The sequence below is a fragment of the Marmota marmota genome, unplaced genomic scaffold, assembly GCF_001458135.2.
Source record: "Marmota marmota marmota unplaced genomic scaffold, marMar, whole genome shotgun sequence".
Classification (NCBI taxonomy): domain Eukaryota; kingdom Metazoa; phylum Chordata; class Mammalia; order Rodentia; family Sciuridae; genus Marmota; species Marmota marmota.
In genome coordinates this window covers 7,592,060-7,619,304 of record NW_026000171.1, presented here as the reverse complement: position 1 = coordinate 7,619,304, position 27,245 = coordinate 7,592,060, and the positions used below count along the sequence as shown (strand labels likewise).

The 27,245-nt window shown below is 37.4% G+C and overlaps 2 protein-coding genes across 30 annotated transcripts in view; one reads left to right on the top strand and one right to left on the bottom strand.

Annotated features, from left to right (window-relative positions):
• Rad52 (RAD52 homolog, DNA repair protein) overlaps nt 1-14,929 on the bottom strand; it is a 33,698-nt gene extending 18,769 nt beyond the window's left edge. For 2 of the 10 annotated variants that reach the window (XM_048787551.1, XM_048787550.1), the window contains exons 1-5: nt 14,722-14,928; nt 8,776-9,035; nt 4,757-4,893; nt 4,048-4,149; nt 2,519-2,620 (exon numbers count right to left, since the gene is read on the bottom strand). In XM_048787551.1, coding sequence (XP_048643508.1) covers nt 2,519-2,620; nt 4,048-4,131 — 186 coding nt within the window. In that variant the 5' untranslated portion in view covers nt 4,132-4,149; nt 4,757-4,893; nt 8,776-9,035; nt 14,722-14,928. Of the gene's footprint in view, nt 1-2,518; nt 2,621-4,047; nt 4,150-4,756; nt 4,894-6,981; nt 7,001-7,028; nt 7,107-8,775; nt 9,036-9,412; nt 9,432-14,338; nt 14,611-14,721 lie in introns of those variants that run through there. The other 8 variants (XM_048787552.1, XM_048787546.1, XM_048787544.1 and 5 more) reach the window with 8 other exon arrangements.
• The window catches only part of Erc1 (ELKS/RAB6-interacting/CAST family member 1), a 1,605,700-nt gene that overhangs the window by 952,222 nt on the left and 626,233 nt on the right, over nt 1-27,245 (top strand). The gene's annotated exons all lie outside the window — the stretch shown is intronic.

The following is a 27,245-nucleotide window of genomic DNA, read 5'->3' as shown; positions in this document are numbered from 1 at the left end:
GGTAGAGAGAGAGGAGGGGAGGGGAGGGGAGAGGTGGGGAGGGGGGAGGGGGGAGGATGGGAAAGGCAGCGGAGCACAACACACACTAGGATGGCAATTTGTAAATCAATGGATGTGTAACTGATGTGATTCTGCAATCTGTGTATGGGGTGAAGGTGGGAGTTCATAACCCACTTGAATCAAAGTGTGGAATATGATATGTCAAGAAATTTGTAATGTTTTGAACAACCCACAATAAAAAAAAAAAAAAAATCTTTTTAGTTGTAGTTGAACACAATACCTTCATTTTATTTATTTATTTTTATGTGGTGCTGAGGATCGAACCCAGTGCCTCATATGTGTTAGGCGAGCACTCTACCGCTGAGCCACAACCCCAGCCCATCTTTATTTTTATTTTTATTTTTTTATGTGGTTCTGAGGATCGAACCCAGGGCCTCACACATGCAAGGCAAGTGCTCTCCACTATATCCCAGCCCCTAGGTCCCGAGTTCCTTAGCAAGACTCCAAACAATCAATGAGGTGAAGAGAAAGCCTACAGAGTGGGAGCAAATTTTTACCACACATTCATCAGATAGAGCACTAATCTCCAGGATATTTAAAGAACTCAAAAACGTTAAAACACACACGCAGCAAAAAAAAAAAAAAAAAAAAAAGATAATCTAATCAATAAGTGGGCTAAGGAACTGAACAGATACTTCTCAGAAGATAATATACAATTGATCGACAAATATATGAAAAAATGTCCAACATCTCTAGTAATTAGAGAAATGCAAATCAAAACTGCTCCAAGATTTCATCTCACTTCAGTCAGAAGGGCAGTTATTAAGAATACAAGAAACAATTAAATGTTGGCAAGGATATGGAGGAAATGGCACACTCATACACTGTTGGGACTGCAAATTGGTGCAACCAATCTGGAAAGCAGTGTGGAGATTCCTTAGAAAACTTGGAATGGAACCACCATTTGACCCATCTATCCCACTCCTTGGTCTATAACCCAAAGGACTTAAAATCAGCGTCTACAGTGACACAGCCATGTCAATGTTTGTAGCAACACAATTCACAATAGCTAAACTGTGGAACCAATCTAGATGCCCTTCAATAGATAAATGGATAAAGAAACCGTGGTATATATACACAATAGAATATTACTCAGCAATAAAAGAGAATAAAATTATGGAATTGGCAGGTAAATGGATGGAGTTGAAGAATACCATGCTAAGCGAGTAAGTCAACCCCCAAAAAACAAAGGCTGAATCTTTTCTCTGATAAGTAGATGCTAATCTATAATGGGGGGGAGTATGGGATGAGTGGAGGAACTTTGGATTGGACAAAGCAGGGAAGGGGAGGAGAGGGGGCATGGGGATAGGAAAGATGGTAGAATGAAATGAATATCATTACCCTAGGTTCATGTGTGATTGCACAAATGGTGTGACCCTACTTTGTGTACAATCAGAAGCGAAAAATTGTGCTCCACTTGCTTTTTTTTAAATTAATTTATTTATTTTAATTAGGTATATAAGATACCAGAATGCATTTTGATTCATTGTACACAATTGCAGCACAACTTTACATTTCTATGGTTGTACATGATGTAGCGTCACACCATATGTGCAATCACACATGTACCTAGGATAATGATGTCTATCTCATTCCACCATCTTTCCTGCCCCTATGCATCCTTCCTACCTTCCCTCTCCTTTGCCCAATCAAAGTTCCTCCATATTTCCCATGCCTCCTCACTCTCCGTTACTGATCAGCATCCACTACTCAAAGAGAACATCTATTTGTGTACAATGAATCGAAGAGCATTCTGCTCTCATGTATGACCAATTAGAACAAATAAATTTAAAAAATTAATTAAAAAAAATTTCTTGGCATATTTAATGTAAATAAAAATTTACTTAGTCCTTTTGACTAAACTATTTAGAGAAATTCTTAATGAATGTATTTCAAAGTCTCTTCCAGTTATAAATAATGGTCTGTCTGAAAGTAGTTACCAGCCTCAGAGGGGAAAGATATCCACTTTCCTAACAGTTTCCAAAACCCACATTTTTCAAAAAGGTACAAATCTCAGGGTAACATATTTTATGGAAGACCAAAAACATATGTGGCAGTTACTATTAGAGGCTGGGGATGTAGCTCAGTGGTAGAGCAGCTTGCTTGGTATGCAAGAGGCCCTGGGTTTCATCCCAGTACCACAAAAAGAGGAGGAAGAGGAAAAAGAAGAATTAGTAATAGCAGCAGCAGCAGCAATAGTAATAATAGTACTAGTAGTAGCAGTAGTAATAAAATTAGAGGCAAATGACAAAGGGAACATTTTTTAAGGACTTAATAAAAATCTTAACATGGCAGTTATATGTCTCAAGGCAATGCTTGGGCCACTTCCTATGACAGTGAAGGCTGGAACCCATCCATCCAAAGGCACTAGGAAACATCCAGTAATATGAATAAGAACCTTCTGAATCCATGAGGACCCAAAGGTGGTAAGATCGTCCAGGCATGACGCCTTCCCTACCTTCTGGCCTCCTCCAGCCATGCGGCTACTTATGTATTCCGGGCCCAGCCTCTGCCTCAGAGCACTCTGGATGGCCTGGTACTCTTCTGCTGTGTACTGGCACTACAATCCAGAAGGGGAAACCAGATTTAACATTTCCACCATTCCTCACATCAGTGAGTCTCTTTTGCAGCACCCTTTCCTCTTAAAAAGTATTGGGCACACAAAGTACACATAAATCAAAACATCACATGGTACCACATAAATATGTATAATTTTAATGTATTAGTTGAATTTTTTAAAAAAGTACTGAGGATCCCAGAGTTTTTGTTTATGTGGGTTATACCTATCAATATCAGGAATTAACTTTGAGAAACTTTTAAAGGCACACATTTTATTAGCCATCAAAGCAATGATACCATTACATTATACAGTCTAAAAAACTCCACTGTTCACTCATGAAAGAAGGTATGTGAAAAAGGCAACCAATAATGTTTCATTAATGTTACTATGAAATTAATTTTGACCTCATAAGACTCTGAAAAGGTCCTATGAACCCCCAAGGGTCCCAGAACCAAATTTTGAGAACTAATGAGTTATCAGTTACTGCTACCCTTATTAAACTTTTTCAAGCTTAAATTAGGTTTTTGGGTTTAGAGTTTTTGTTTGTTTGCAGTGCTAGGGATGGAACCCAGGGCTACACACAGGCCAGGCCAGTGCTCTACCACTGAGCTATACCCTCAGCCCTCTCCAGCTAAATCAAGAAATGAAACTTCCCACCTCAGAGTCTATATATGTTTAAGCAGGCAAGGAAGTAAGGAAAAGGAAAACAGAATAGGAAATCTTACCTCCATTTGCACTCTCCACTTGTAGTTTGGGCTTTTTCCCTTATCTTTCTTTCTGTGTGTGTGTGTGTGTGTGTGTGTGTGGTGCTGGGGATCACCAAGGGCTTTGTTGAATGCAAGGCAAGCACTCTATCACTGAGCTACATCCCAGCCCCTTTGCCCTATTTAAATAAAATAAATATTTACCAATAAACTCTAGTAAAAAGATAATTTGGGTGGACAAAGAAAGATTCTCTTTTCCATGCATAGAATAAGACGTGACTCCAATAATTTTGGATGTCTCCCAGAAAGCCAACTCAGTGACATACAGACAGGAGTAATGGGGAAGTTGAGAGACCTTCCACATACAATCTTTGCTTCATTTTAAATTTTATGTCATATTAATATGACAAAATCTCTTTATCACATGAATGAATAAATATACATCTAAAGTACGTCTTTTATCTTTCAATGGGAAAATGCCAAAATGTACTCACAATTCAGCAAAGACCCCTAAGTAGGCCTTCTAAAGGAGAAACCAGGTATGTTGCTCAGTGATAGAACACTTGCCTAGCATAGGCAAGGCCCTGGATTCAATTCCCAGGACAAAAAAGGTTGGGGGGGGGGGGTGCCAATTACAGTAAGAGCTTATGCATGCATATCATTTCACTATAACTTTTCTAACTTAACCTCAGTCTTTCCACAGATGAAAAAAAACACTGTTACCTGTCCAAAGCACAATACAGAGTTGCCACCAGCAGGAAGATGGCTGTCATGCCCTCCATGATTTGTTTCCTCGGTCGCAGACATGTTGATTCTGGTTAGCTTCTATATAAATAAAAGATTTTAAAAAAAAGTGGATTTCAAAGAATGCTAAAGATAAAAGGCAAGAAACTCTACTAAAAATCAAATAAAAACCCCATGTGTGATATCTCTGAGTTGCTTTATTTATGTGCTTCTAAAACTGCTCCAATAAAAGACAAGATTCCTCAGTGGTTAGCTGTGTTCTGCCAAGCCACTGAAAATCCTTTAGAGTCTGCTTCTACCTTTTTGTTAACATTTTTCTCTTCTAGTGATGCTATTAAAAGTGTTCTTTACAACAGGAATATATTACATTTACAAATGAAAAAATCAGCAGGTGTAGTGGCGCACAGTGAAGGCTGAGGCAGAAGGATCACAAGTTCAAAGCCAGCCTCAGCAATTTAACAAGACCCTAAGCAATTTAGTGAGACCTTATCTCAAAATAAAACATAAAAAGGGTTGGGGATGTGGTTCAGTGGTTAAGTGCCCCGGGGCTTAATACTTGGTACCAAACCAAAAAAAAAAAAGAAAAAAAGAAAAAATCAAATTTACACAAACACTTTCTAAGGGAACGCAAAAAATCACCTTACTACTGCCTAAAAGGGTAATGTTAGGTGATGGATGTGGTAAACACCTTGATTACTTGTAATCACTTCACAATGTATATCAAATCTTCACATTGTAGCTGACTGTGTGGTGTACACCTGCAGTTCCAGCTCCTCAGGAGGTTAAGGGATCACTTGAGCCCAGGACAACACAAAGGGACTCCATCTCAAAAAAAAGAAAAAAATCATCTTGTATACCTTATCTTTTTATTTGTCAGTCATACTTCAATAAAGCAGGGGGATGACTCTTTAATGTTATTAAAAAAAAAAAAAACAACAAAAGAATTACCTACTGCCTAGGCAACATGACCCTGATCTCTGGCGGGTGGAAAAAAAAATATGAGCCACATGACTGAACTGTTGTTTTCCAGTTTACACACTAGCTGGAGGAAGAAGACTAATTAAAAGGAAAAAACAGAGCCAGGGAATAGGTACAAGCCTATAGTCCCAGCCAGTCAGGAGGCTGAGGCGGGACTGCTTGAGCCAAGAAGTTCAAGACCAGCCTGGGCAACACAGTGAGACCCCACCTCATAAAGAAAAAGAAAGGAAAAAAGATCAAGGGGAGGCAATATATAAGATCCCTAACATTCAGAATGAACAGAAATAGCAACAAGCCAGTTTAAACCCTGGACCAGCAGTACTTAGCAACACTTGGGAAAATGCAAATTCTCAGGCCCCATCCCAGACATGCTAAGAAACGCTATGCTTCAGGAATTACTGAAAATGGTAACCTGGGCTTCAAGAAGAATTTCAGGTGATTCTGCTGCAGGTTTAAGTTTAAAAGCCAATGCACTAGACTGAGATTAGGCAAATTTAATAAAGTCCACTAGAAAATAGAATTACCCTCAGAAAAACCATCCACACTGACTGACCCACTACCTAACGGCCCTACACCTGTTTCAAATGAAATTGTTTCAAAGTTGAACCTCAGCAAATTTACATATTTTTTAAATATTTTTTTATTTAAAGATGTTGATGAACCTTTATTTTATTCATTTATTTTTATACGGTGCTGAGAATTGAACCCAGTGCCTCACACAGGCTAGGCAAGTGCTTTACCACTGAGCCACAATCCTAGCCCCAGAAAATTTACATATTTTAAATCTTCAGATTATTTGCTAATAGAACTACTAATCTATGATTGTTGATAGTACACTAATCCATCTGGCTTTATATTAATGTTTAAGAGTTCAAGTTCTAGTGTGGAAACCTGGCTCCATCACACCAGTAGGCACTTGACCAAGGGAAAGACACACAATCTCTAAATGATATTTCTTCATCTTTAAAATGGAGATAATAGTAGTACCTACATGTCCTATAGCTATTGTAAAGAATAAATGTAATACTGCATGAAAGTACATTAGAATAGTGCCTGGCACATAGTAAGTACTAAATAAATGTTAGCTACTAAATAATTTCATGTTGATTTTCCTTGCATACTTTATAATGAAAATGCACACAATTATTTAAATAATCATAAAATATTTCAGCTAAAATGATAATTTATAACTTACTAAAAACTAAGATACTGGCCTAAAAATTAAGATAATTAACTAGGTTAGTCAATAATTAGTTTCTACAACTTTTAAAACAAGGAGTGGAGGTCTGGGGTAATGGGTACACTAACTACTATTATATGGTCATTACACATTGTATACATGCATCAAATATCACACTATCTCATAAATTTCTAGTTATGGGTAAATTAAATTTTTAAATACTTTAAAAGAAAGAGGGAATAAGAATATTGTTTAGAATGTCAATATAATAAATGCCACGTTGTCTCAGAGGCATGGGACTGGGGTGGGGAACAGTATAGAAGGGGTTTCTACAAAATAAAACTTTTGGTAGTATTTCAGTGTTCACATATGTGCATGTATTATTTTAATAAAAACTTAAAATAAAAAATAAAATAAAATAAAAAAACTTAAAATAGCCAGGCACAGTGGTGCATGCCTGTAATCCCAGCAGCTCAAGAGGCTGAGGCAGGAGGATCTCGAGTTCAAAGCCAGCTTCAGCAAAAGTGAGGTACTAAGCAACTCAGTGAGACCCCATTTCTATGTAAAATACGAAAAATGGGGCTGGGGATATGGCTCAGGGGTGGAGTCCCTGAGTTCAATCCCCAGTACTCCTCCCCCCCAAAATTTTAAATATCTATTCTATAAAGCAGAAGTCAACAAAACTTTTTCTATAGTGGACCTCACAGTAAATATTTTAGATTTTCTGGCAATATAGTCTGTCACAGGTACTCAACTCTGGCAGCCAGGGCTGGGGATGTGGCTCAAGCGGTAGTGCGCTTGCCTGGCATGCGTGCGGCCCAAGTTCGATCCTCAGCACCACATACAAACAAAGATGTTGTGTCTCTCTTTCTCTCTCTCTCTTTAAAAAAAAAAAAAAAAGAAATAAAAAAGAATCATGTCATAATGCTATATTTAAATATATATTTTTTTTAAAGTGTGAAAGCAGCCAAAGACGATACATAAATGAATGGGCATGGTTGTATCCTATTAAAATTTTATTTAAAAAAACAAAAGGCAGATTTGCCCACAGGCGATGAGATGCCAACCACTGGTATAAAGCATGCTTCAAAGTGTAGAGTCAGATATGTTAAACAGCCAGCTCCATCAGGTAAGCTATGTAAATTGGGAAATAATTTAACCTCTATCTGCCCCAATTTCATTTGTAAAAGGAAATATTAATAAGACCCTCCTAAGTTGACTACACTAAAATGATATGATAATAGCTTACAAGAGTAATTTTCTATGGATACTAAATAGTTGTTGGACAAGAGGATAAGCACAAAGTTTCAAATGAACTGTTATCTGTTACAAACAAAGATACCCACTTAGTGTATGTACTTAATGCCACTGAATTGTGTACTTAAAAATGTTTAAAATGGAAAATTTTATGTTATGCATATTTTACCACAATAAAAGTATAAAATTTATCTCAGTCAGGCCAGGTCTGATGCAGCATAGTAGCCTTGCCCATCTTATAGCTGTGTCATCTAGCATATGTGGCCTCCAAGGTTATCACTGAAGGGGTAGAGAGAGTTGGAGGAGTCACAACAGATCACAGCTGCCAAAGTCCAAAAGTGGCATGGATCTCTTCTGGTCACAGTACACTGAAGAAAACCTGTCACATACAAAGCCCCAACTTAACTGCAATGGAGGCTGGGAAATGTAAGAACGCATTTGAATATTTGATGAGTATTATCTCACAATCCATTGCCCCTCACTTCAAAATGAATCCCAAGAAGACAGGGAATCTTATTCTTCTTTACCAGTGACTAGCAGAGATCCTGGCTCAAAGCAGGGAGTCAAGAAGTGCTTGGTAACAGCTGTTGTCTAAGTAAATGAACGAATGCCTAAATCAATGAAAAAATGCACAATGCAGGATATAAAAAGTACATTTTAAAATTTTATTTTAAGAGTGACATTTCTCACATTTGAAAAGACAGTTGTTTCTACTTTTCTAAACAATCTTAAAAGATTCATCCTTTTCTTGAAGAAAAATACAATCTTATCCCTACCATAAAGTAAACATGGTATCTTTTCTTTTTTTGCTAACTTCTTTTACTTCGAAAAAAATTTTGTTTTGCCTTCCTTCCTACAATTGTCCATAACCATTTTCTCATTATAAAATTAAAATATCTTTACTGTAAAAAGGTTTAAAAACTTATCAATAACCATGGGAGAAAGTCAAATTCCAAGGGATCCCACCACCATGGGATAGCTGTTATTTTCTTTTACATGTGACTGGGTATTGTATGTGGGTACATATTTGTTAAATACAAATGGAATCTAAATACATCAGACATTTTTTATACAACATCTCAAATCTTCTTTGGCCTTGCCAATTTTGAGGCTATTGTCATGTTCTTCACCCCAGGTGTCATGGACTAACAAAATATATGTAGGTCTAACCTCCAGTACACAGGCACAATCCTGCAATCTTTTACTTCCTTCGTGCTGGATGCCTCTCACTTCCCACCTTTAGCTTCCCTCTTGCCTTTGAGGGAGCCTATGAGATCCCACCTGATACCCACCTACACACAATTTGGATGCTCCAGGGAGTTAATGTACCATGAGACAAATCTTTCTCCAATGACATACAGAAGCTGAGGGGTAAATTCTCTTGGTGTATTGTCCTGGATGCAGTACTTTATACATCCTCCTGGGAGACAGCTTTAGGAGGTCAAGCAATCAGTTGTACTTGTTACCAAGGGGTGGCCAACTTGGAAATGCACCCTTGAGTTGACTTAAACTTGCTTCTCTCTTCACTCTCCTTTCCCGCCACCTCTGCTTCCTGACAAAATAAGAGCACATAAATTTTTGCCTCAAGCTCGAGGTTCTAGGTTATCACAGCAGACACTATAGACACTCAAACTGTCCCTTCAGCTCTTACCACTCTGGCCTGACTTCTAAATGCCAACATCTGCATCTCTTTAACTGACAGTTTTCCTTGGCATCCACAGCCTATATTTCCCCCATGTTCATGGCAACTTAGAAGTGCCTGAAAGTTGATTCCCCTTGTCAGCAACCCTCAAACTATGACTGACAGGTGCTGGTGTTCAAATACCCTAAGTTTATTATCCTTTCTGTAGGATGACACTGAGCCAGGACCTCTATGTTAGCTCCAAAGTTCCCCAGTGGAATTGGGTGTGGTTAGAACTGGCTTGATACCTTATCTTTTGCTGACTGTCTTTCTGTTCCTATCTTATGTCCCCTTTCCTCTATCAAGAGTGTGCTGGTGTCATCTTCAAATAAACTACTGTTCTTGCAGGTAAAGAAGGAGGGGGGTAAAAGACTCTTTTTTACAATGGAGAAATCTGGCAGATATCACCTAAATTAAGTATTCAAACTTAATGTAACTAATAATAGTCATATCATGTGCTTCCGGGTGGATTCTCTGAAAGGTCACATCACTTAGACATCAATCTAATTCATAGCTCTACCAATCTAATCACTCAATCACTCAATCAGGAAATAATTAGACATGCTGAGGATGTAGCTCAGTGGTAGAGGGCTTAAGTTCAATTCCCAGGACTGGGGGGAAAAAAAAAAAAGGACATGGATGACATGTCAACAGAGCAGTGCGGTATAAATTTCATATGGTACTGACATAAGGATTAACCAATAGGATAAAAGAGAGCCCAGAAATTAAGCACTATTTAAACTGTCATCTTAATTTCAAAAATGCAGTATAACAGCATTTTTGATAAGTGCTGCTAGAATAACTAAACATCTGTAAAGAAAAATTTTAACGTTGTCATACCCCATAATATTCACAAAACCTACTGATGGCTCATATATCTAAACATAAAAGCTAAAACTATAATTTTAAAAGAATATATTCACAAACTGAAAGTGGTCAAGATTTCTTAGAAAACAAAAAGCAGTAACTATAAAAGAAAAGCAGGTTGCAGGATAGCTTGGTAGCAGAGTTTGTGCATAGCATGCATGAGGCCCTGGGTTCATCCCTAGCACCCAGAAGAAAAAAGAAAATAATAAATTGACTACATCAAAATGTAAAACTTCTGTTTATCTAAGAAAATGGGTAGATAACTACTAACAAAGGACTGATATCAGGATAAGAAAGACATATAAAGAATTCTAATGACTCAGTTAAAAAAAAAAGACAACCAATTTCAAAGTGAGCAAAAGATTTAGGGGCTGGGATTGTGTCTCAGTGGTAGAGTGCTTGCCTCACACGTGCAAGGCCCTGGGTTTCATCCTCAGCACCACATAAAAATAAATAAATAAAATAAGTGTACTGTGTCCAACTACAATAATAATAATAATAATATTTTTAAAAAAGATTTAAGTAGGCACTTCACAAAGGAAGATATGTCAATAACAAAGGAAGCAATGTCAGTAACAGGAAAAAAGTGCTGGACATCATTAATAATCAAGGACTAAAATTAAAACCATTTAATGACATCCCACTCTACATTCATCAGAATGACTAAAAATAGAAAAAGAATTACAACACGAAAAGTTAGCAAGGGATGTGAAGCAACTGGAACTTTCATACACTGCTGACAGCAAATAGGCTAATAAAACCATTCTACCTGCTAACACATACTATCCTTCATGAAAAAGGAGGACTCCAAAAAACCAGCCACAGTCCCAGAGGGTCAAGCAGCAGATTCTTCACAGGCCTTGAACCCCACTGGTTCTTAATATATCTCAGGTATAAGTCCTTTCTCAGATTGGTGTCTGTTTACCTATTCATTTTCTTAGAGTTGTCTGTGATGAAAAGTTTTAAATTTTGACATAATCAGGGTTGGTTGGTTTGGTTTTTTTAGTGATTACTACTTTAAGCCCTAAGATACCTTTTCATACCACCAAGCCTCAGATCATCGAGATACTTTCTTATACTTACATCTGCCATATGACCCAAGAATTTTAATAGATATTTTCCCAAAAGAAATAAAAATGCCCCCCCCCCAAAAAAAAAAAAAAAAAAAAAAAAAAAACTTGTCATAGGAGGAAAAGAGCCTGGACAAGAAAGTGGCTGTGATCAAGAAACGAATGAATTCAAGATATTAAAAAGGTAAACAACTAGTATGCACAGGGCCCTGGATTCTATTCCCCAGCACCAAAAAAAAAGTAAACAAGACTGGGAAAAAAATGTGCTTTTATTCTTGCCCATTTCCTTATAACTTAAAAGTATTTCTAATTAATTATGGAAAGAGGAAGGAAGAAGTAAAAGGGAACAAGGCATGTTACCAAAAGAAATTTTCCTCTTTTATATTACCTCTTCTCATCTTTATTAAAGACAAAGAAAGGCCTGATCTTGAAGGGTAATAGGAGCCACCATAAAAAAAACTTTATTTTGTCAGCCATGAGAGAGTAATGGAAAATTTTAAGGTAAGAATAACAAGATTATACTTAAAACTTAGAAAGCCCTTTGTTAACAGTGAATAACCAACAATGAATAGCCAAGGGAGAGATCAGTTAGGAGTCTACGTTATAACAACCCAGAGAGGAAATGAGAAAGGCTTAATTACAACATTTGTACGTGAAACGTAAAAGATAGACTCTAGTTCTGTATTAAAGGAGGTAGAATTGTTGAGACTCAGAGATTAATGGGATTCTGATTGTGAAGACCAAGAGCACCTTGATGAGAAGAATGGGACATTGAGTTTCTTTCTTATATTTTAATGTATGTTCATACTGCTGTAACATTGTAATGTATGTTCATACTGCAACAGAACAGAAATTTTTTTAAGTTAAAAGAAAGAAATCTCAAAGGTCCTCAAAGGTCATTTCTTGCTTGAAGGCTTATGCATCTCAGCACACTCTAAAGAGAATTAATACTATGTTTCCATAGCATTTTAGATGTATTTCAAAGCATATACCACACTATAATTACATCTTTGCTGTACTAGCACACTCACCCATTTAAGAACAGAGGGGTCATACACTAATCACTGAATCCCCAACAATTAGCACAATCACCACACCCCACACACAGAAGGAAAAGCATTCTATTTTAGCTTCTCTCCAACACTACTTAAACAGAATTAAAAATGAATGCCTTGAATAGAAAAAACAGTTAAAGTTATAGAAACTTAAAAATACCAACACTAGATTTTCTGCTCATCAATAATTAAACTGGTTATTCTGTCAATTCTCATTATTCACAGTACTTATGTTCTAAACAGCCACCATGAACACTAAATTAGTAAATACTAAACCAATTCTCCAAGGAAAAATAGAGTTGCTCAACATGTCAATAAATAACTGCTTTAGGTGTTTCTGTTTAAAGACACCTTATTTAATATATATCATTAATACTGAACTCACAGTCAATACCAATACAACCCATGCCTGATAAATTTGTCTGAAAGAAACTTATCTTTTCCCTGTAAAGCACATCACGGCCTTCTTGCACTTAAGAATGCTAGACAGCACTCCAGCACTATGCTTGGAAACCATTTTAAAAATGTGAAACCAAGCTGGGCTTGGTGGCACACATCTGTAATCCTAGCAACTCAGGAGGCTGAGGCAGGAGGATCGTGAGTTCAAAGCCAGCCTCAGCAACTTAGCAAGGACCTGTCTCTAAATAAAATACAAAAAAAGGGCTGGGAATGTGGCTCAGTGTAAAGTGCCCCTGGGTTCAATCCCTGGTGCAAAAAAAAAAAAAAGTGAAACCAAGCCAGACACAGTGATGTACGCCTATGCCTATAATCTCAGGTACATGGGAGGCTGAGGTAGGCAGATCACAAGATCCAGGCCAGCTTCAGCAATTTAAAAAAAAAAAAAAAAGTGGGGCTAGGGATGTAGCCCAGTGATAAAATACCACTGGGTTCAATTCACCTTACCAAAAAAAAAAAAAAGTGGGGGCACAAAAATCCAACAAACAGGTTACTAAGTATACCACCAAAGGACACTTAGGAAAGCTTCATCTTGTTTGACCTCAGCTGAGAATATGTGCATTAGTCAACTCAGATTTTTAACAACTCTGCACACTTTAGGAAAGCATCAAGAGTACTACTGATTGAGGATTACAAATAAATGTAAAGAAGTAGATAAATTCACAAATACAGAATCCATGAGTGATGAAGACTGACTAGTTATTTTTAGTAAAATCTCTCCCATTGCTAGATGAATTAGGCTTTTCATATGCTCATCTCTTAACTACACCAGTTTATATTGGATGTGAAAGTGCCATGAAGCTTACATTGCATATATAATACTGGGTGTAGTCAGAAATTAGCCATGGGATAACATACCTGGGATAACAGGTCTCAGCATACATTACACAACAGCAGTTTCTGACAGTTTCTGCCACCTTCAGAAGACATGCCACAAATACATCTCCACTTGTTATCAATATTATTAATAGTCTGATAGGTGATGAACTGGGAATATAAGGCTTTTAAAAAAACAAACTGCTCTAAAAGACACAAACCTGTGGCCACTGAAATGCCTGACCCAAAACCAGAGTCAAACGATGGTTTTTGAGAACTTAAGCTTAAAATGTTTGTGCCTGCGAATGCTAGTTCTGTGGGCGAATTAAAGACCTTAAAAGTCTATGAAACCACCAATGTCCATCAGCTAAGGGAGAAACAAAATGTGGTATATCCATACAACTGATTATTAGTTCATAAAAAAAGAATGAAGTCCTGATACATGCAAAATACAAAAAGTATTGAAAATATGCTACATGAAATAAACCATACAGGAAAAGACAAATCTTGTATGATTCCATATATATACACACACACACATATATATATACACACATACATATATGTGTATATATGTATACATGGCTGGTAATTTCATAGACAAGAATTGTAGAAGGGTGATGCGAAATCAAGTCAGACACAGTGATGCATGCCTGTAATCTCAGGTACGTCTCTGCTAACTAGCTTCTAGGTTCTTTTTGAGTGATGAGAATGTTCTGTAATAAGAATTCGGTGATGGTTGCACTACCTTGAGCATATACTAAAAACTACAGAATTGTACACTTTAAGCGCATATGTAATGAATCGTGCCTCAATTTTTTTTTTAAGATCTAGAAAGGCTGAATACATTGCTAAACTAAATGTCAAAAATTCCCTTTAAATCCACTATTCCTTCCCAACTTCCACCTACTTCTTCTAACTCCATTCGGATACTGACACTCCTGTCAACAAACCGCATTTACAATGTCTCGAGCTGCGCAGGGAACTCCACAAGATCCATGTGCAGCCTTCCACCCTGGGTCCTGGCGCACGTGATTCGTGAGTCACGGTCCTCCTAACCAAACTGTCGAGAAGCCCAGATCCCCGAGCCCTTCCGGACGGCACTAACCAATTAGACAGGCCTAGCCATTCAGCATCTCTAGTAGGAAACTCAGGACAAATTCAACAGCCTCCCCAAGAGCTCCAATCCGAATCTGAGCGGTCCTACGCTCTACAATCCCCGGGCGGAACCACCCGGGGGAGAGCCGCCCCCACCCCTCCACCCCTCCACCCCTTCCTCACTTCCCCACTTACGCGCCCCGTGCAGCGCGCGGTGCACCCGGGGAACTTGGTCTGGACTATAAGCAAATGGAATGAAGGTTGGACAAGCTGGCAAAGGAGACTGGGAAAGAGTTGCAAGGGACCCTGGGAAGAAGGTTCAAACTCTATAGGGGCCCTTGTAGAGTTTGGCGAAGAAGACTGAAGGTGGAGGAGCCGTAAATCAAGTCGGAAAGACAAAAGAACCGTAAAGCAACCGGTTGGATGCCGTAAAACAAGTTGGGCGCGCCGTGCGGATCCCTGCGTTCCGCTTTGGCTTGGCTCTGCAGTCTTTCCGCTTACTCTTATCTCCAACTTCCCTAACGTTGCTTCTGGGTCTGCGGCCCCCTCGCAGTACTTGTCGTTGCACTCTTGGGATATTGCAGGAAAAGGAAACAGGACTTTTCTAAGAATGCTTTTCCGGACCCTCCAGAGAATCCACCGCGGGCAGGCACAGTAAATTGAGGCGGTGGGTACACATTTGTTCACAAAGGAAGTCTTCTTGCCGGGTCACTGCCGCATACGCCCGGTGCTCACCTGATGGCCTCTTAAATTAACGAGAACCCGAGGGAAATGACTCGGTGGCCACTTGAGGGAGTGGAGGTCTTCTTTGGCTATCCCCGGACCTTCACCTTGGAATGAATGACGATTACACATCCTATTAGCAGTGCTCCTAAAACGTTTTGAAAAGTTTAGTCGTCAGAACCTGAAGTTAAGTGCAGACGGTTTACGATATTTGGGGCTTACAGTGGGGTAACGTCCCCATCATAAATCCAGTAGCGTCTGTACTGAGAACTGAATTTTTTTTTCTTTTTCTTTTTTTTTTTTTTCCTTCAGAATTGAACCCTGGCGCGCTTAACCACTGAGCCACATCCTCAGCCCTTTTTTATATTTTATTTAGAGAGAGGATCACGTTAAATTGCTGAGGCTGGTTTTGCACTCAAGATCCTCCTGCCTCAGCCTCCCAAACCGCTGGGATTACAGACGTGGGCTACCGCGCCAGGCAAAACTTTTCAAAAAGACATGTATCTGGGCAGTACGTCACCAGAGTCTTTTTCTGGATGGCTACTCATTCTTCCAAGTAACACCATGGAATGCTGGCTAAAAAGTCTCAAATCAGAACCAATGAATAGCTTATAGTTTGTTAGAAGGAATTTCATATCAACTGAGATAGAAATGTTGATTTTTAAATTAGTTAACCACTTAGGGAGAAAAGTTAGTTTTGTCGTTGTTCTGTGTTTATTTTTGTTCTCTTGCTTTGGATTTTTCAGGCCTCATTATGTGTCCTAGTTGGTCTAGAACTTATGGTCTCAAGATATCCTCCTGCCTCAGCCTCCCAGTATCTGGAATTACAGGCATGTGCCACTGCACCCCAACTTTAAATCTTGTCAAAGTGTACATTAAAGTAATTACAGTGGAATTCAAGGGTGAAATGTTAAACACAGGTACACATAAAACAAGGTTAAAAACATATAGTCAAATAAACTGTTAAAAGGTAAACAAGAGGTCAGGGGTAGAGTACTAGGCTAGCATGCATAGGGCTCTGGGTTCTATTCCCAGCACTGCAAAGAAAAAAGAAAACAAGAAAGAAGGGAAATACTACTATTATATATATATATATATATACACGAGGGTTCATATGTAAAAAGTACAAATAATAAGAAAAATGAGTCAATATTTCATAAAAGGAGATACATAATAAATACAAAAAAATGTAACTTTAATTAAGGTAAAAAGCATATGGGCTGGGGATATAGTTCAGTTCGTAGAGTGCTTGCCTTGCATTCACAAAGCCCTGGGTTTAGTCCCCACCCAGCACCACACACACACACACAAAGCATACATATTAAAACAAGAATATCACGGCTGGAAGTGTAGCCCAATGATAGATTGCTTGTAGTAAGCCCCAGGTGCAGTCCCTAGCACCACACAATAAAAGAAAGAAGAGGTCTGGGGTTGTGTCTCAATGGTATGGCACTTGCCTTGTGCTTGTGAGGCACTGGGTTCAATCCTCAGCACCTCATAAAAGTAAATAAATAAAGGTATTATGTTCATTTACAGCTAAAAAGAAAAACAAATACATGTGTATACATATACTCGTATATATGTATACACACGTATATAGGTATATATGTATTCCACTTATTAAATTAAGAAATTGAAATATTTATGTCTACACAAGTTTTACATGAGTACCTTCCTATTGAAAATTTAAGTAATATAGATAAATCAAAATTTTTACTTGTGCACTCATGCATCAAAGCAATCTGATTCTCATCGATTAGCTATTGTTATCAGTTGATGTCTATTTTTTATGACCTTTCCTGTGCTTTTATGGTTAGACATTGAAATTTATTTTTCTGGTAATATTCAGCATTGATATTTTCACACTGCCAGTGGGAATATGAATCAGTGCAACTTTTTAAGTTATAATTTGGCAAGATATGTTTAAAATATGAAAGTGTGACTGTGGTGCATACCTGTAAACTCAGCCATTTGGGAGGCTGAGGCAGGAGGATTGCAAATTTGAGGCCAGCCTGGGCAACTTAATGAGACCCTATCTCAAAATAAAAAATAAAAGGCCTGGGGATATGGGATATAACTTAGTGGTAGAGTGGAATTCCTTTAGGACAAAGATTTCTTTTTCTTTTTATATATTTATTTATTTTATTGTACTGAACCCAGGGGCACTCTACACTGAGCTACATGCAACCCTTTGTATTTTTTATTTGAGAGAGGTCTTCCTAAGTTGCCCAGGCTGGTCTTGAACTTAGAATCCTCCTGCTTCAGTCTCCCAGATAGCTGGGAATATAGGTGTGTACCACCTCTCCAGGCAAAAGATTTCTTCATAAAACTGTTCTGCACATTGTTTATACCCTGAAAATGTACTCAAAACAAATTACTGCAATGTCAAATTAGTTTAATATTCAGCTATTTAAAATAATGTTTAGAAGAGGGGCTGGGGATGTGGCTCAAGCGGTAGCGCGCTCGCCTGGCATGCGTGCGGCCCGGATTTGATCCTCAGCACCACATACAAACAAAGATGTTGTGTCCTCCGAGAACTAAAAAATAAATATTAAAAATAATAATAATAATAATAATGTTTAGAAGAATGTTTATTGACAGAAAAATGTTCAGGATCATTTTCTGTGAAATAGGCACTACTAAGATGGCTACTATTATAGTACGCGATTGAACCCAAGGACATTTAACCACATTCCCAGCCCATTTTTTTTCATTTGTTCTAATTAGTTATAAATGATAACAGAATGCACTTCGATTCATTGTACACAAATGGAGCACAACTTCTCATTTCTCTGGTTGTACATTTCCCTGGTTCTCTGGTTGTACACACCATTTGTGCAATCATACATGTACCTAGGGTAACGTAATGATGACCATCTCATTCCACTATCTTTCCTGCCCCCATGTCTCCTCCTCTCCCCACCTTCCTAAAGTTCCCCCAGTCTCCGCCCCCCACCCCTCATTATGGATCAGCATCTACTTATCAGGGAGAACATTTGGACTTTGATTTTTTGGGATTAGCTTATTTTGCTTAGCATGATATTCTCCAACTCCATCCATTTACCTGCAAATGCCATAATTTTATTCTCTTTTATTGCTAAATAATATTCCATTGTGTATATATACCACGGCTTCTTTATCCATTCATCTATTGAAGGGCATCTAGGTTGCTCCCCCAGTTTAGCTATTGTGAATTGAGCTGCTATAAACATTGATGTGGTTGCATTACTATAGTATGCTGATTTTAAGTCCTTTGGGTTATAGACCAAGGAGTGGGATAGATGGGTCAAATGGTGGTTCCATTCCAAGTTTTCTAAGGAATCTCCACACTGCTTTCCAGTTTGGTTGCACCAATTTGCAGTCCCTCATACATCCTTGCCAACATTTATTGTTGCTTGTGCTCTTGATAACTGTCATTCTGACTGGAGTGAGATGAAATCTTAGAGTAGTTTTGATTTGCATTTCTCTAATTACTAGAGATGTTGAACATTTTTTTATATTTTGTTGATCAGTTGTTTATCTTCTTCTGAGAAGTGTCTGTTCAGTTCCTTCGCCCATTTGTTGATTGGGTATCAGTTTTTTTGGTGTTAAAGTTTTTTAGTTCTTTATATATCTGGAGATTAGTGCTCTATCTGACATATGTGTAGTAAAAATTTGCTCCTACTCTGTAGGGTCTCTCTTCACTTTGATTGTTTCTTTTACTGAAAAGAAGCTTTTTAGTTTGAATCCATCCCATTGATTGATTCTTTTTTCTTTTTCTTTTTCTTTTTTTTTTTTTTTTTAGNCTCATGAATAGAGCAGCATGTTCTATGAAAAAAAGGGAAAAATTATTATATAAAACATTTCTTTTTTTTTTTTAAGAGAGAGAATTTTTTAATATTTATTTTTTAGTTGTCGGTGGACACAACATCTTTATTTTATTTTTATGTGGTGCTGAGGATCGAACCCAGCACCCTGCACATGCTAGGCAAGTGTACTACCGCTTGAGCACATCCCCAGCCCCAATTGATTCTTGATTTTATTTCTTGTGCTTTAGGAGAGTCGAGACCTAATCTGATGTGATGATGATTTGGGCCTATTTTTTTCTTCTACTAGGTTCAGGGTCTCTAGACTAATTCTAGGTCCTTGATCCACTTTGAGTTGAGTTTTGTGCATAGTGAGAGATAGGGGTTTAATTTTATTTTGCTGCATATGGATTTCCAGTTTTCCCAGCACCATTTGTTGAAGAGGCTATCTTTTCTCCAATGTATGTTTTTGGTGCCTTTGTCTAGTATGAGATAACTAGATTTATGTGGGTTTGTCTATGTGTCTTCTATTCTGTATCATTGGTCTATATGTCTATTTTGGTGCCAATACCATGCCTTTTTTGTTACTATAGCTTTGTAGTATAGTTTAAGGTCTGGTATTGTGAGGCTTCCTGCTTCACTTTTCTTGCTGAGCATTGCTTTGGCTATTCTGGGTCTCTTATTTTTCCAAATGAATTTCATGATTTCTTTTTCTATTTCTATGAGAAATGTTATTGGGATTTTAATTGGAATTGCATTAAAATCTGATTAGCACTTTTGGTAAATTTTGTTTAGCATGATATTCTTGCAAATTTGAAGCCAGCTTAACAGTGGCCATTTTGAAAATATTAATTCTCCCTATCCAAGACCATGGGAGATCTTTTCATCTTCTAAGGTCTTTTTAAATTTCATTCTTTAGTAGCTGTACTTTTCATTGTAGAAGTCTTTCACGTCTTTTGTTAATTCCCAAGTATTTTTTTTAGGCTATTATGAATGGGGTAGTTATTCCTAATTTCTCTTTCAGAGGATTCATTACTGATGTATAGAAATGCATTTTATTTATAGGTATTGATTTTATATCCTGTTACTACTTTGCTGAATTCATTTATTAAGTTTTCTGGTGGAATTTTTTGGATCCTCTAAATATAGAATCATGTCCTCAACAAATAGTGATAGTTTGAGTTATTCTTTTCCTATTCATACCCAGCCCGTTTTTTTAAAAAATATTTATTTTTTGTAGTTGGACACAATATCTTTATTTTATTTATTTATTTTTATGTGGTGCTGAGATCAAACCCAGGGCCTCGCACGTGTTAGGTGACTGCTCCATCTATGAGCCAACCCCAGCCCCCCAGCCATTTTTTATATTTTATTCTGATAAGTTCTCACTAAGTTGCTTAGGGCCTCACTGAAATCATGTTCCTCCTGCCTTAGCCTCCTAATTGTCCGGGATTACAGGCATGTGCCACCATGCCCAGTAATGGCTACTATTGAGAAAATAATAACAAATGTTGTTGAAAATGTGAAGAAATTGGAACCCTTTACACTTTTGGTGGGATATAAAATGGTACAACAGCCATAGAAATCAGTGTGGCAAGTCCTCAAAATATTGAAAAAAAAAGAATAATTTTATGATCCAGCAATCCCACTTCTGGGTATATATATCCAACAGAATTGAAAGGAGATTTTCTAAGAGATGTTTACATGATCATGTTCATAGCAGCGTTATTCACAATAGCCAAGAGGTAGAAGTGATCCACGTTCCATTGACTGGCAAATGAATAAACAAAATTCAGTAGATACAATATTCTGTACAGTGGAAAATTATTCAGCTACAGACTGGATGAACCTCAGGGACTTTATGCTAAGTGAAGTAAGCCAGTCACAAAAAGATAATAACTGTGTGATTCCATTTATAAGAGGTACAAAGAGTAGTCAAAATCTTAAAGACAGAAAGTAGGATGGTTTCCATGGGACAGGAGAAGGATATAGGACATTATTGTTGAATGGATATACAGTTAGATTGTTCTGGAGACTGAACAATGATAGTGTACTTAATACTATTGAAGTGTACACTTAAAAATAGCATGCAGATGTTGTGGCCCAGCCTGTATTCCCCAGTGACTGGAAGACTGAGACAAGAGGATCACAAATTTGAAGCCAGCTCAACAACTTAGCAAGAACATCTCAAAGTAAAAAATAAAAAAGGGCTGGGGTGCAGCTTAGTGGTAAAGCTCCCCTGGGTTCAATCCCCAATATTGCAAAAAAGCAAAACAAGAAAAGTAACATTCTAAAAAGAATAGTATATTGTATTCTACTCATGAATAGAGCAGCATGTTCTATGAAAAAAAGGGAAAAATTATTATATAAAACATTTCTTTTTTTTTTTAAGAGAGAGAGAATTTTTTAATATTTATTTTTTACTTCTCGGCGGACACAACATCTTTGTTGGTATGTGGTGCCGAGGATCGAACCCGGGCCGCACACATGCCAGGCGAGCACGCTACCACTTGAGCCACATCCCCAGCCCCCTATAAAACATTTCTTAGAAATTAAAAATACTATGTATCTCCAAGATGTGATACTGTGAAGGCATATTACCTATGTCATGTTCCAATAGAGAATGTATAATCTCAAACAAATCATAAGGAAATAGACACATACAGAATGAGGAAAAGACAATTTATAATAGAAAAGAAGTATGTATTAGGAACAGAGGTGGATGCTACTGAATCCTTAAAAAATGATACTATCATAAAAGACAAGGACTATTAAAATGCCACAGAAAAAAAGAGTCTGAAGAGATAACAACCAAATGTAAAAACTGACCCTATACTGGATCAGGGGTTTTTGTTTGTTTTGGGGAGAGTGCCTTTTAAAGACATTTTTGGCTCATTAAAATTGGAATATAGGGCTGTGGTGGTAGCTCAGTGGTAGAGTGCTTGCCTAGCACATGTGAGGCACTGAATTCGATCCTCAACACCACATAAAAATAAATAAATAAAGGTATTGTGTCCATCTACAACTAAAAAAAAAAATTTTTTTAATTGGAATATAGATGATAGGTTACATAAAATTCTTAAATAAAGTATATTTATAAAGCTGATAACTAATTATATTAGAATAAAATTTTTAAATTCTTAGAAAATACAGACTAAAGTATTTAGGGGTTAAAAAAAAGCCATGATATGTATAACTCCTAATAATTCAGGAAAGAAACACATGTATACCCTAGATTAGGTAGAGGAGGGGAGGGGTTGAGGAGATAGGAAAGATAGTAGAATGAAACAGATGTTATTATTACTGTGTGTGTGTATGTGACTGCATAACCAATGTGTTTCTGCAACCTGTATACTCAGAAAAATGAGAAATTATATCCCATCTGATTCAAATGTATGATATGTCAAGGTCATTGTACTGTCATGTGTAACTAATTAAAAAAAGAAAAGAAACACATGTATACATAAATACATACACACACATAATTGGATAGATAGATGATAAACAATAAGGGAAATAGCAAAATGTTAACATAAACATTTTAACTATAAAACATATCTAGGTAAAAGGTATACAAGTATATCTTATACTTTTTAATTATAAAAAATAGTGCATTAACTCATGAATCTAGAGGCTGGCAATTCCAAGAGCAGGTTACTGGCCCCTGGCAAAGGCCTTCTTGCTACACCATAACATGGGGAAGGGCATCACATAGGGATACCTCTTATTTTTGTTTTTGCAGCTTTTTATAAATTTGAAACTACTTCTAAATTTAAAAAGTTTTAAAATACCGTTATGCAATATGATACTAATATTGTAGTACACCAGAATCTCTGTGCAGCAGAAATACAGATAATTTTTCTCTACAAACTTATACATTTCTATATATCTATACCCCTTCATAATCAGTAGGTTTTGGGGGGCTGGGGCTGGGGCTCAGTGCTCACCTAGCATGCATGAGACACTGGGTTTGATCCTCTGCACCACATAAAAATTAAAAATAAAGATATTGAGTCTACCTAAAACTAAAAAATAAATATTTTTTTAAAATAGGGGTTTTTTATTGTTACTATTTTTGTTTGGTTGGTTCATTGGTTTTTGGTGCTGCTAAGAATCAAACCCAGGCCTGCAAATTAAGCAAGAACCCAACCAATGAGCTATACCTCTACCACCCTCTACCCTCCACCCAGTAGATATTACTTTGATGAAAAAAATTTTTAAATTATTTGGCAGGTATGGTGGCAGGTGTGGGATTACATGTGAGTAATAATCTCAATCAAATCACAAGGAAATAAACACATACAAAATGAGGAAAATACAATTTATAATAGAAAAGAAGTATGTGTTAGGGACAGAGGTGGATGGTACTGCATCCTTAAAAAATGTCACTATCATAAAAGATAAGGGCTATTAAAATGTCCCAGAAAAAAAGTTATTCACCTGTAATCCCAGTGATTCAGGAGGCTGAGGCAGAAACATCTTAAGTTCGAAATCAGCCTCAGCAACTTAGCAAGACCTGTCTAAAAAAATAAAAAGGACTAGGGATTGTTCAATGGTAAAGCACCCCTGGGTTTAATCTACAAAACAAAAAATGTATATCATTTAACTGGTAACTGAGGAATTCTTTGTTTCTTCTGGTATATGCCTTCAATACTACCTGCACAACTTTGAAATAGATCGACATCCTGAGTCTTCCTCAGGTTATCCAACGTAGGATTAGCCTGGACTGGGGATATAATTCAGTGGTATAGTGCTTGCCTAGCATGTGTGAGGCCCTGTCTTCAATCACCAACATCACACATACACACAAAAATACTTGGTATATTTTTGGGCTGGGGATGTGGCTCAAGCGGTAGCGCGCTCGCCTGGCATGTGTACGGCCCGGGTTCAATTCCTCAGCACCACATACAAACAGATGTTGTGTCCGCCAAAAACTAAAAAAAAATAAATAAATATTAAAATTTTTAAAAAATTATCTAAAAAAAATACTTGGTATATTTTAAACAAATTTCTTCTAAGATGCTCTAGGCTTTAAAATTATACTCTGTCCTAAGCATCATTCTTTGAGGTAGAAATGGGGCAGATTGGGTCCTACCTTGTATGAGAGGTATGACCCATAATCTTAAAGGATACTCCTATGAGTTTTGCAAATTCCACGCTCTTCCAATACTGCTAGTACTTCCTTCAAAGCTTTTAAAGCCAGAAAAGAGGGATGTCTGGAAGACAGGGATCAATCTAAAAGATTTTCAGAGATTATTGATCTTTTGTTTGTGTGACCCATGGTATCCTGGAGCACTAGAAACTATAGAATGTCTCCCCAGCCCCTCAAATACAGACTGAAGTATTTAGGGGTTAAAAATCCACTGTATGTCTGTATATCCCACAACTCACTCTTAACCCCTGTCTGTGCTTTTTTAGTATCATATCTAAGAAATTGCCAAAACCAATGTCATGAAGATTTTCAACTGTTTTTGTCTAGGCATTTTAGAAATTCAAGTTTTTCATTTAAGTTTTTAAGCTACTTAGAGTTATTTTTTATTATGGTGTAATATAGGAGTCCAATTTCATTCTCTTGCATGTGTTCCCAACACCATTTATTTATTTTCCCGTTGTGTACTCTTGGCACCCTTGGTTAAAGATCTGTCAACCTTACATTAGTAAATTTATTTTTTTCTGGGCTTTCTATTCTGTTCCATTAACCTGAAATATATGTTTTTATTCCTGTACCATGCTATCTAAATTACTGCAGCTTTGTAATATATTTTGAAATCAGGAAGCATTGACATGTGGTGCCTTCAGCTTTGTTTTTTATTTTGGTTTTTTTGGTGCTGGGGATTGAACCTAAGGATACTTAACCACTTAATCCTCAGCCCTTTTTATTTTTATTTTTTTATTTTATTTTATTTTTTTTAGAGAGAGAGAGAGAATTAATTATTTTTTAACATTTATTTTTTTTAGTTTTCGGCGGACACAACATCTTTGTTTGTATGTGGTGCTGAGGATCGAACCCGGACCGCACGCATGCCAGGCAAGCCACATCCCCAGCCCCATTTATTTTTTATTTTGAGACAGGATCTCACTAAGTTGTTTAGGACCTCGATAAATTGCTGAGGCTGGCTTTGAACTTGAGATCCTCCTGCCTGAGTGTGCAGAACCACTGGGATTACAGGGATGAACCACCATGCCTGGCCAGTTTATATTTTGTGTGAGAGCCAGGGAACTCCTGCTTAGATTAATTTTCACTTAATCTATATGGTGCTTTGCAACAAAGGGAGAAGAAAAAGGCAAAAGAGTGTTATATAGTTTGTTTTATTATGATGTAGTACATTAAAGTTTATGATTATAATTTATGTCACAGTAATTAGTTGATTCAGCTCAAATATTTCTGCTAAAAACAGAAAGAGCTGGGGCTGGGGATGTGGCTCGAGTGGTAGCGCGCTCGCCTAGCATGCATGAGGCACTGGGTTTGATTCTCAGTACCACATAAAAACAAAGATATTGTGTCCACCTAAAAAACTGAAAAATAAATATTAAAAAAAACAAAGAGCTACTATATGAATAACCAAATTTGAATGCCCAGTCTTAAATTTACTACATCCCCAACCCTTTTTTTATTTATTTATTTTTGAGACAGGGTCTCAACTAAGTTGCTTAGAGCCTCTCTAAATTGCTGAGATTAGCTCCGAACTTGTGATCCTCCTGCCTCAGCCTCCTGAGTTGCTGGGATTACAGGCGTGCACCACTACACCTGGGTCATGGATGCCTAGACTGTATTTCACTTTGTTCGGTAGGTCCAAGGTGCATTTGTTTGCATTTAAAACCACGATACTGCTTTTTTGTTAATTGCTGCAGATATATATATATATACTCTGATACAAGATATCAACATGAATTTTCTATAGTATGATTTCCACAGGGAATGTGTTTTCACTAGTTGAACACAACTTTAGGGTGATAGTATTTCATCTTATCATGATAACTGTATCCACAGAATTGATTTAGCATGCTCAATTGCCAATTCCCTTTCTCTGTAATCTCTCTTTAATAGAATAACTTAGAACCATATTTCCCTCAATGTAAATTGAAAATGTTGCAGTATTTTCAGTTTTTTAATTTAGTGACACCTCTTCTGTTAAACTTGTTTATTTAGTAATAACCTTAGGATTAGAATCTCGTCTTCAGTGCCCATCAGTGCAGAAAGATAGCATTCTTGCTGTTGAGCTGTTCCAGGCGCCTTAAAATGTCTCATCTTTTTTAGGTTGTCAAGAAGTACTGTTTGTCACATAACTAACTTTTAGGGCTCTGAAACATACCTGCACTAAACCTTATTTCATCTATTTTTAATACACATATTTTTAGTTGTAGAAGAACAGAATGACTTTATTTTATTTATTTTTAGTTGCAGATGAACACAGTAGCTTCATTTTGTTTATTTTTATGTGGTGCTGAGGATAGAACCCAGTGCCTCCCAAGTGCAAGGCAATCGCTCTACCGCTGAGCCACAACCCCAGCCCCATTATTTATTTATTTTTTATACGATACTGAGGATCAAATGTGGTGCCTCACTTGTGCTAGGCAAGCTCTACCGCTGAATATAACCCCAGCCCACCTTTTTTCAGCTTATACTTGTCCTAATACACACTTAAAATCAGACCTTTCATCTCAGAAACCCTTAGGTCTGGAAAGCCTGCGCTTCCCCAGAGAGGTCAGAAATGAGTGGAGAGGGAAAGAGCCTTTGACCAAGCAGGATTGGGAAAAGTGAAGGATCACTTTTTTCCATAAATATCAGCCCTTTGCTAATATTGTAACTGGTGAATATAAAGTAGAAAAACAATAGTAAAAACATCTGCTCTATAATTCGTTAATATTTAAAAATAAAATTACTGCTAAAAATAAGAGTTTCAGGACTGCCACACAGGAGCTAAGCACCCTTAGCCTTGAGGTTTGGAGCTGAGCTGGCGGAAGCAGGTAGATCCCACCTCTATTCGGCAGGGGAGTGAAACTCTGGGAGTGGGTGTTACCCAATGCGATTGGGCGTTACCCAATGGGATTGGGCTGCCTTCTTTGTTCCTTTGCAATACTACCCTTTACCTTTTATGGATGGAATGGTCTATCAAAGGGCTTTCTTCAATAGAAACCAGGGTTCAGGGCATGCTCCCTCTCTCTCATCAGACTCCTGTGTCCTCCCCGCCCCCCCACCCTCTTGTGGAA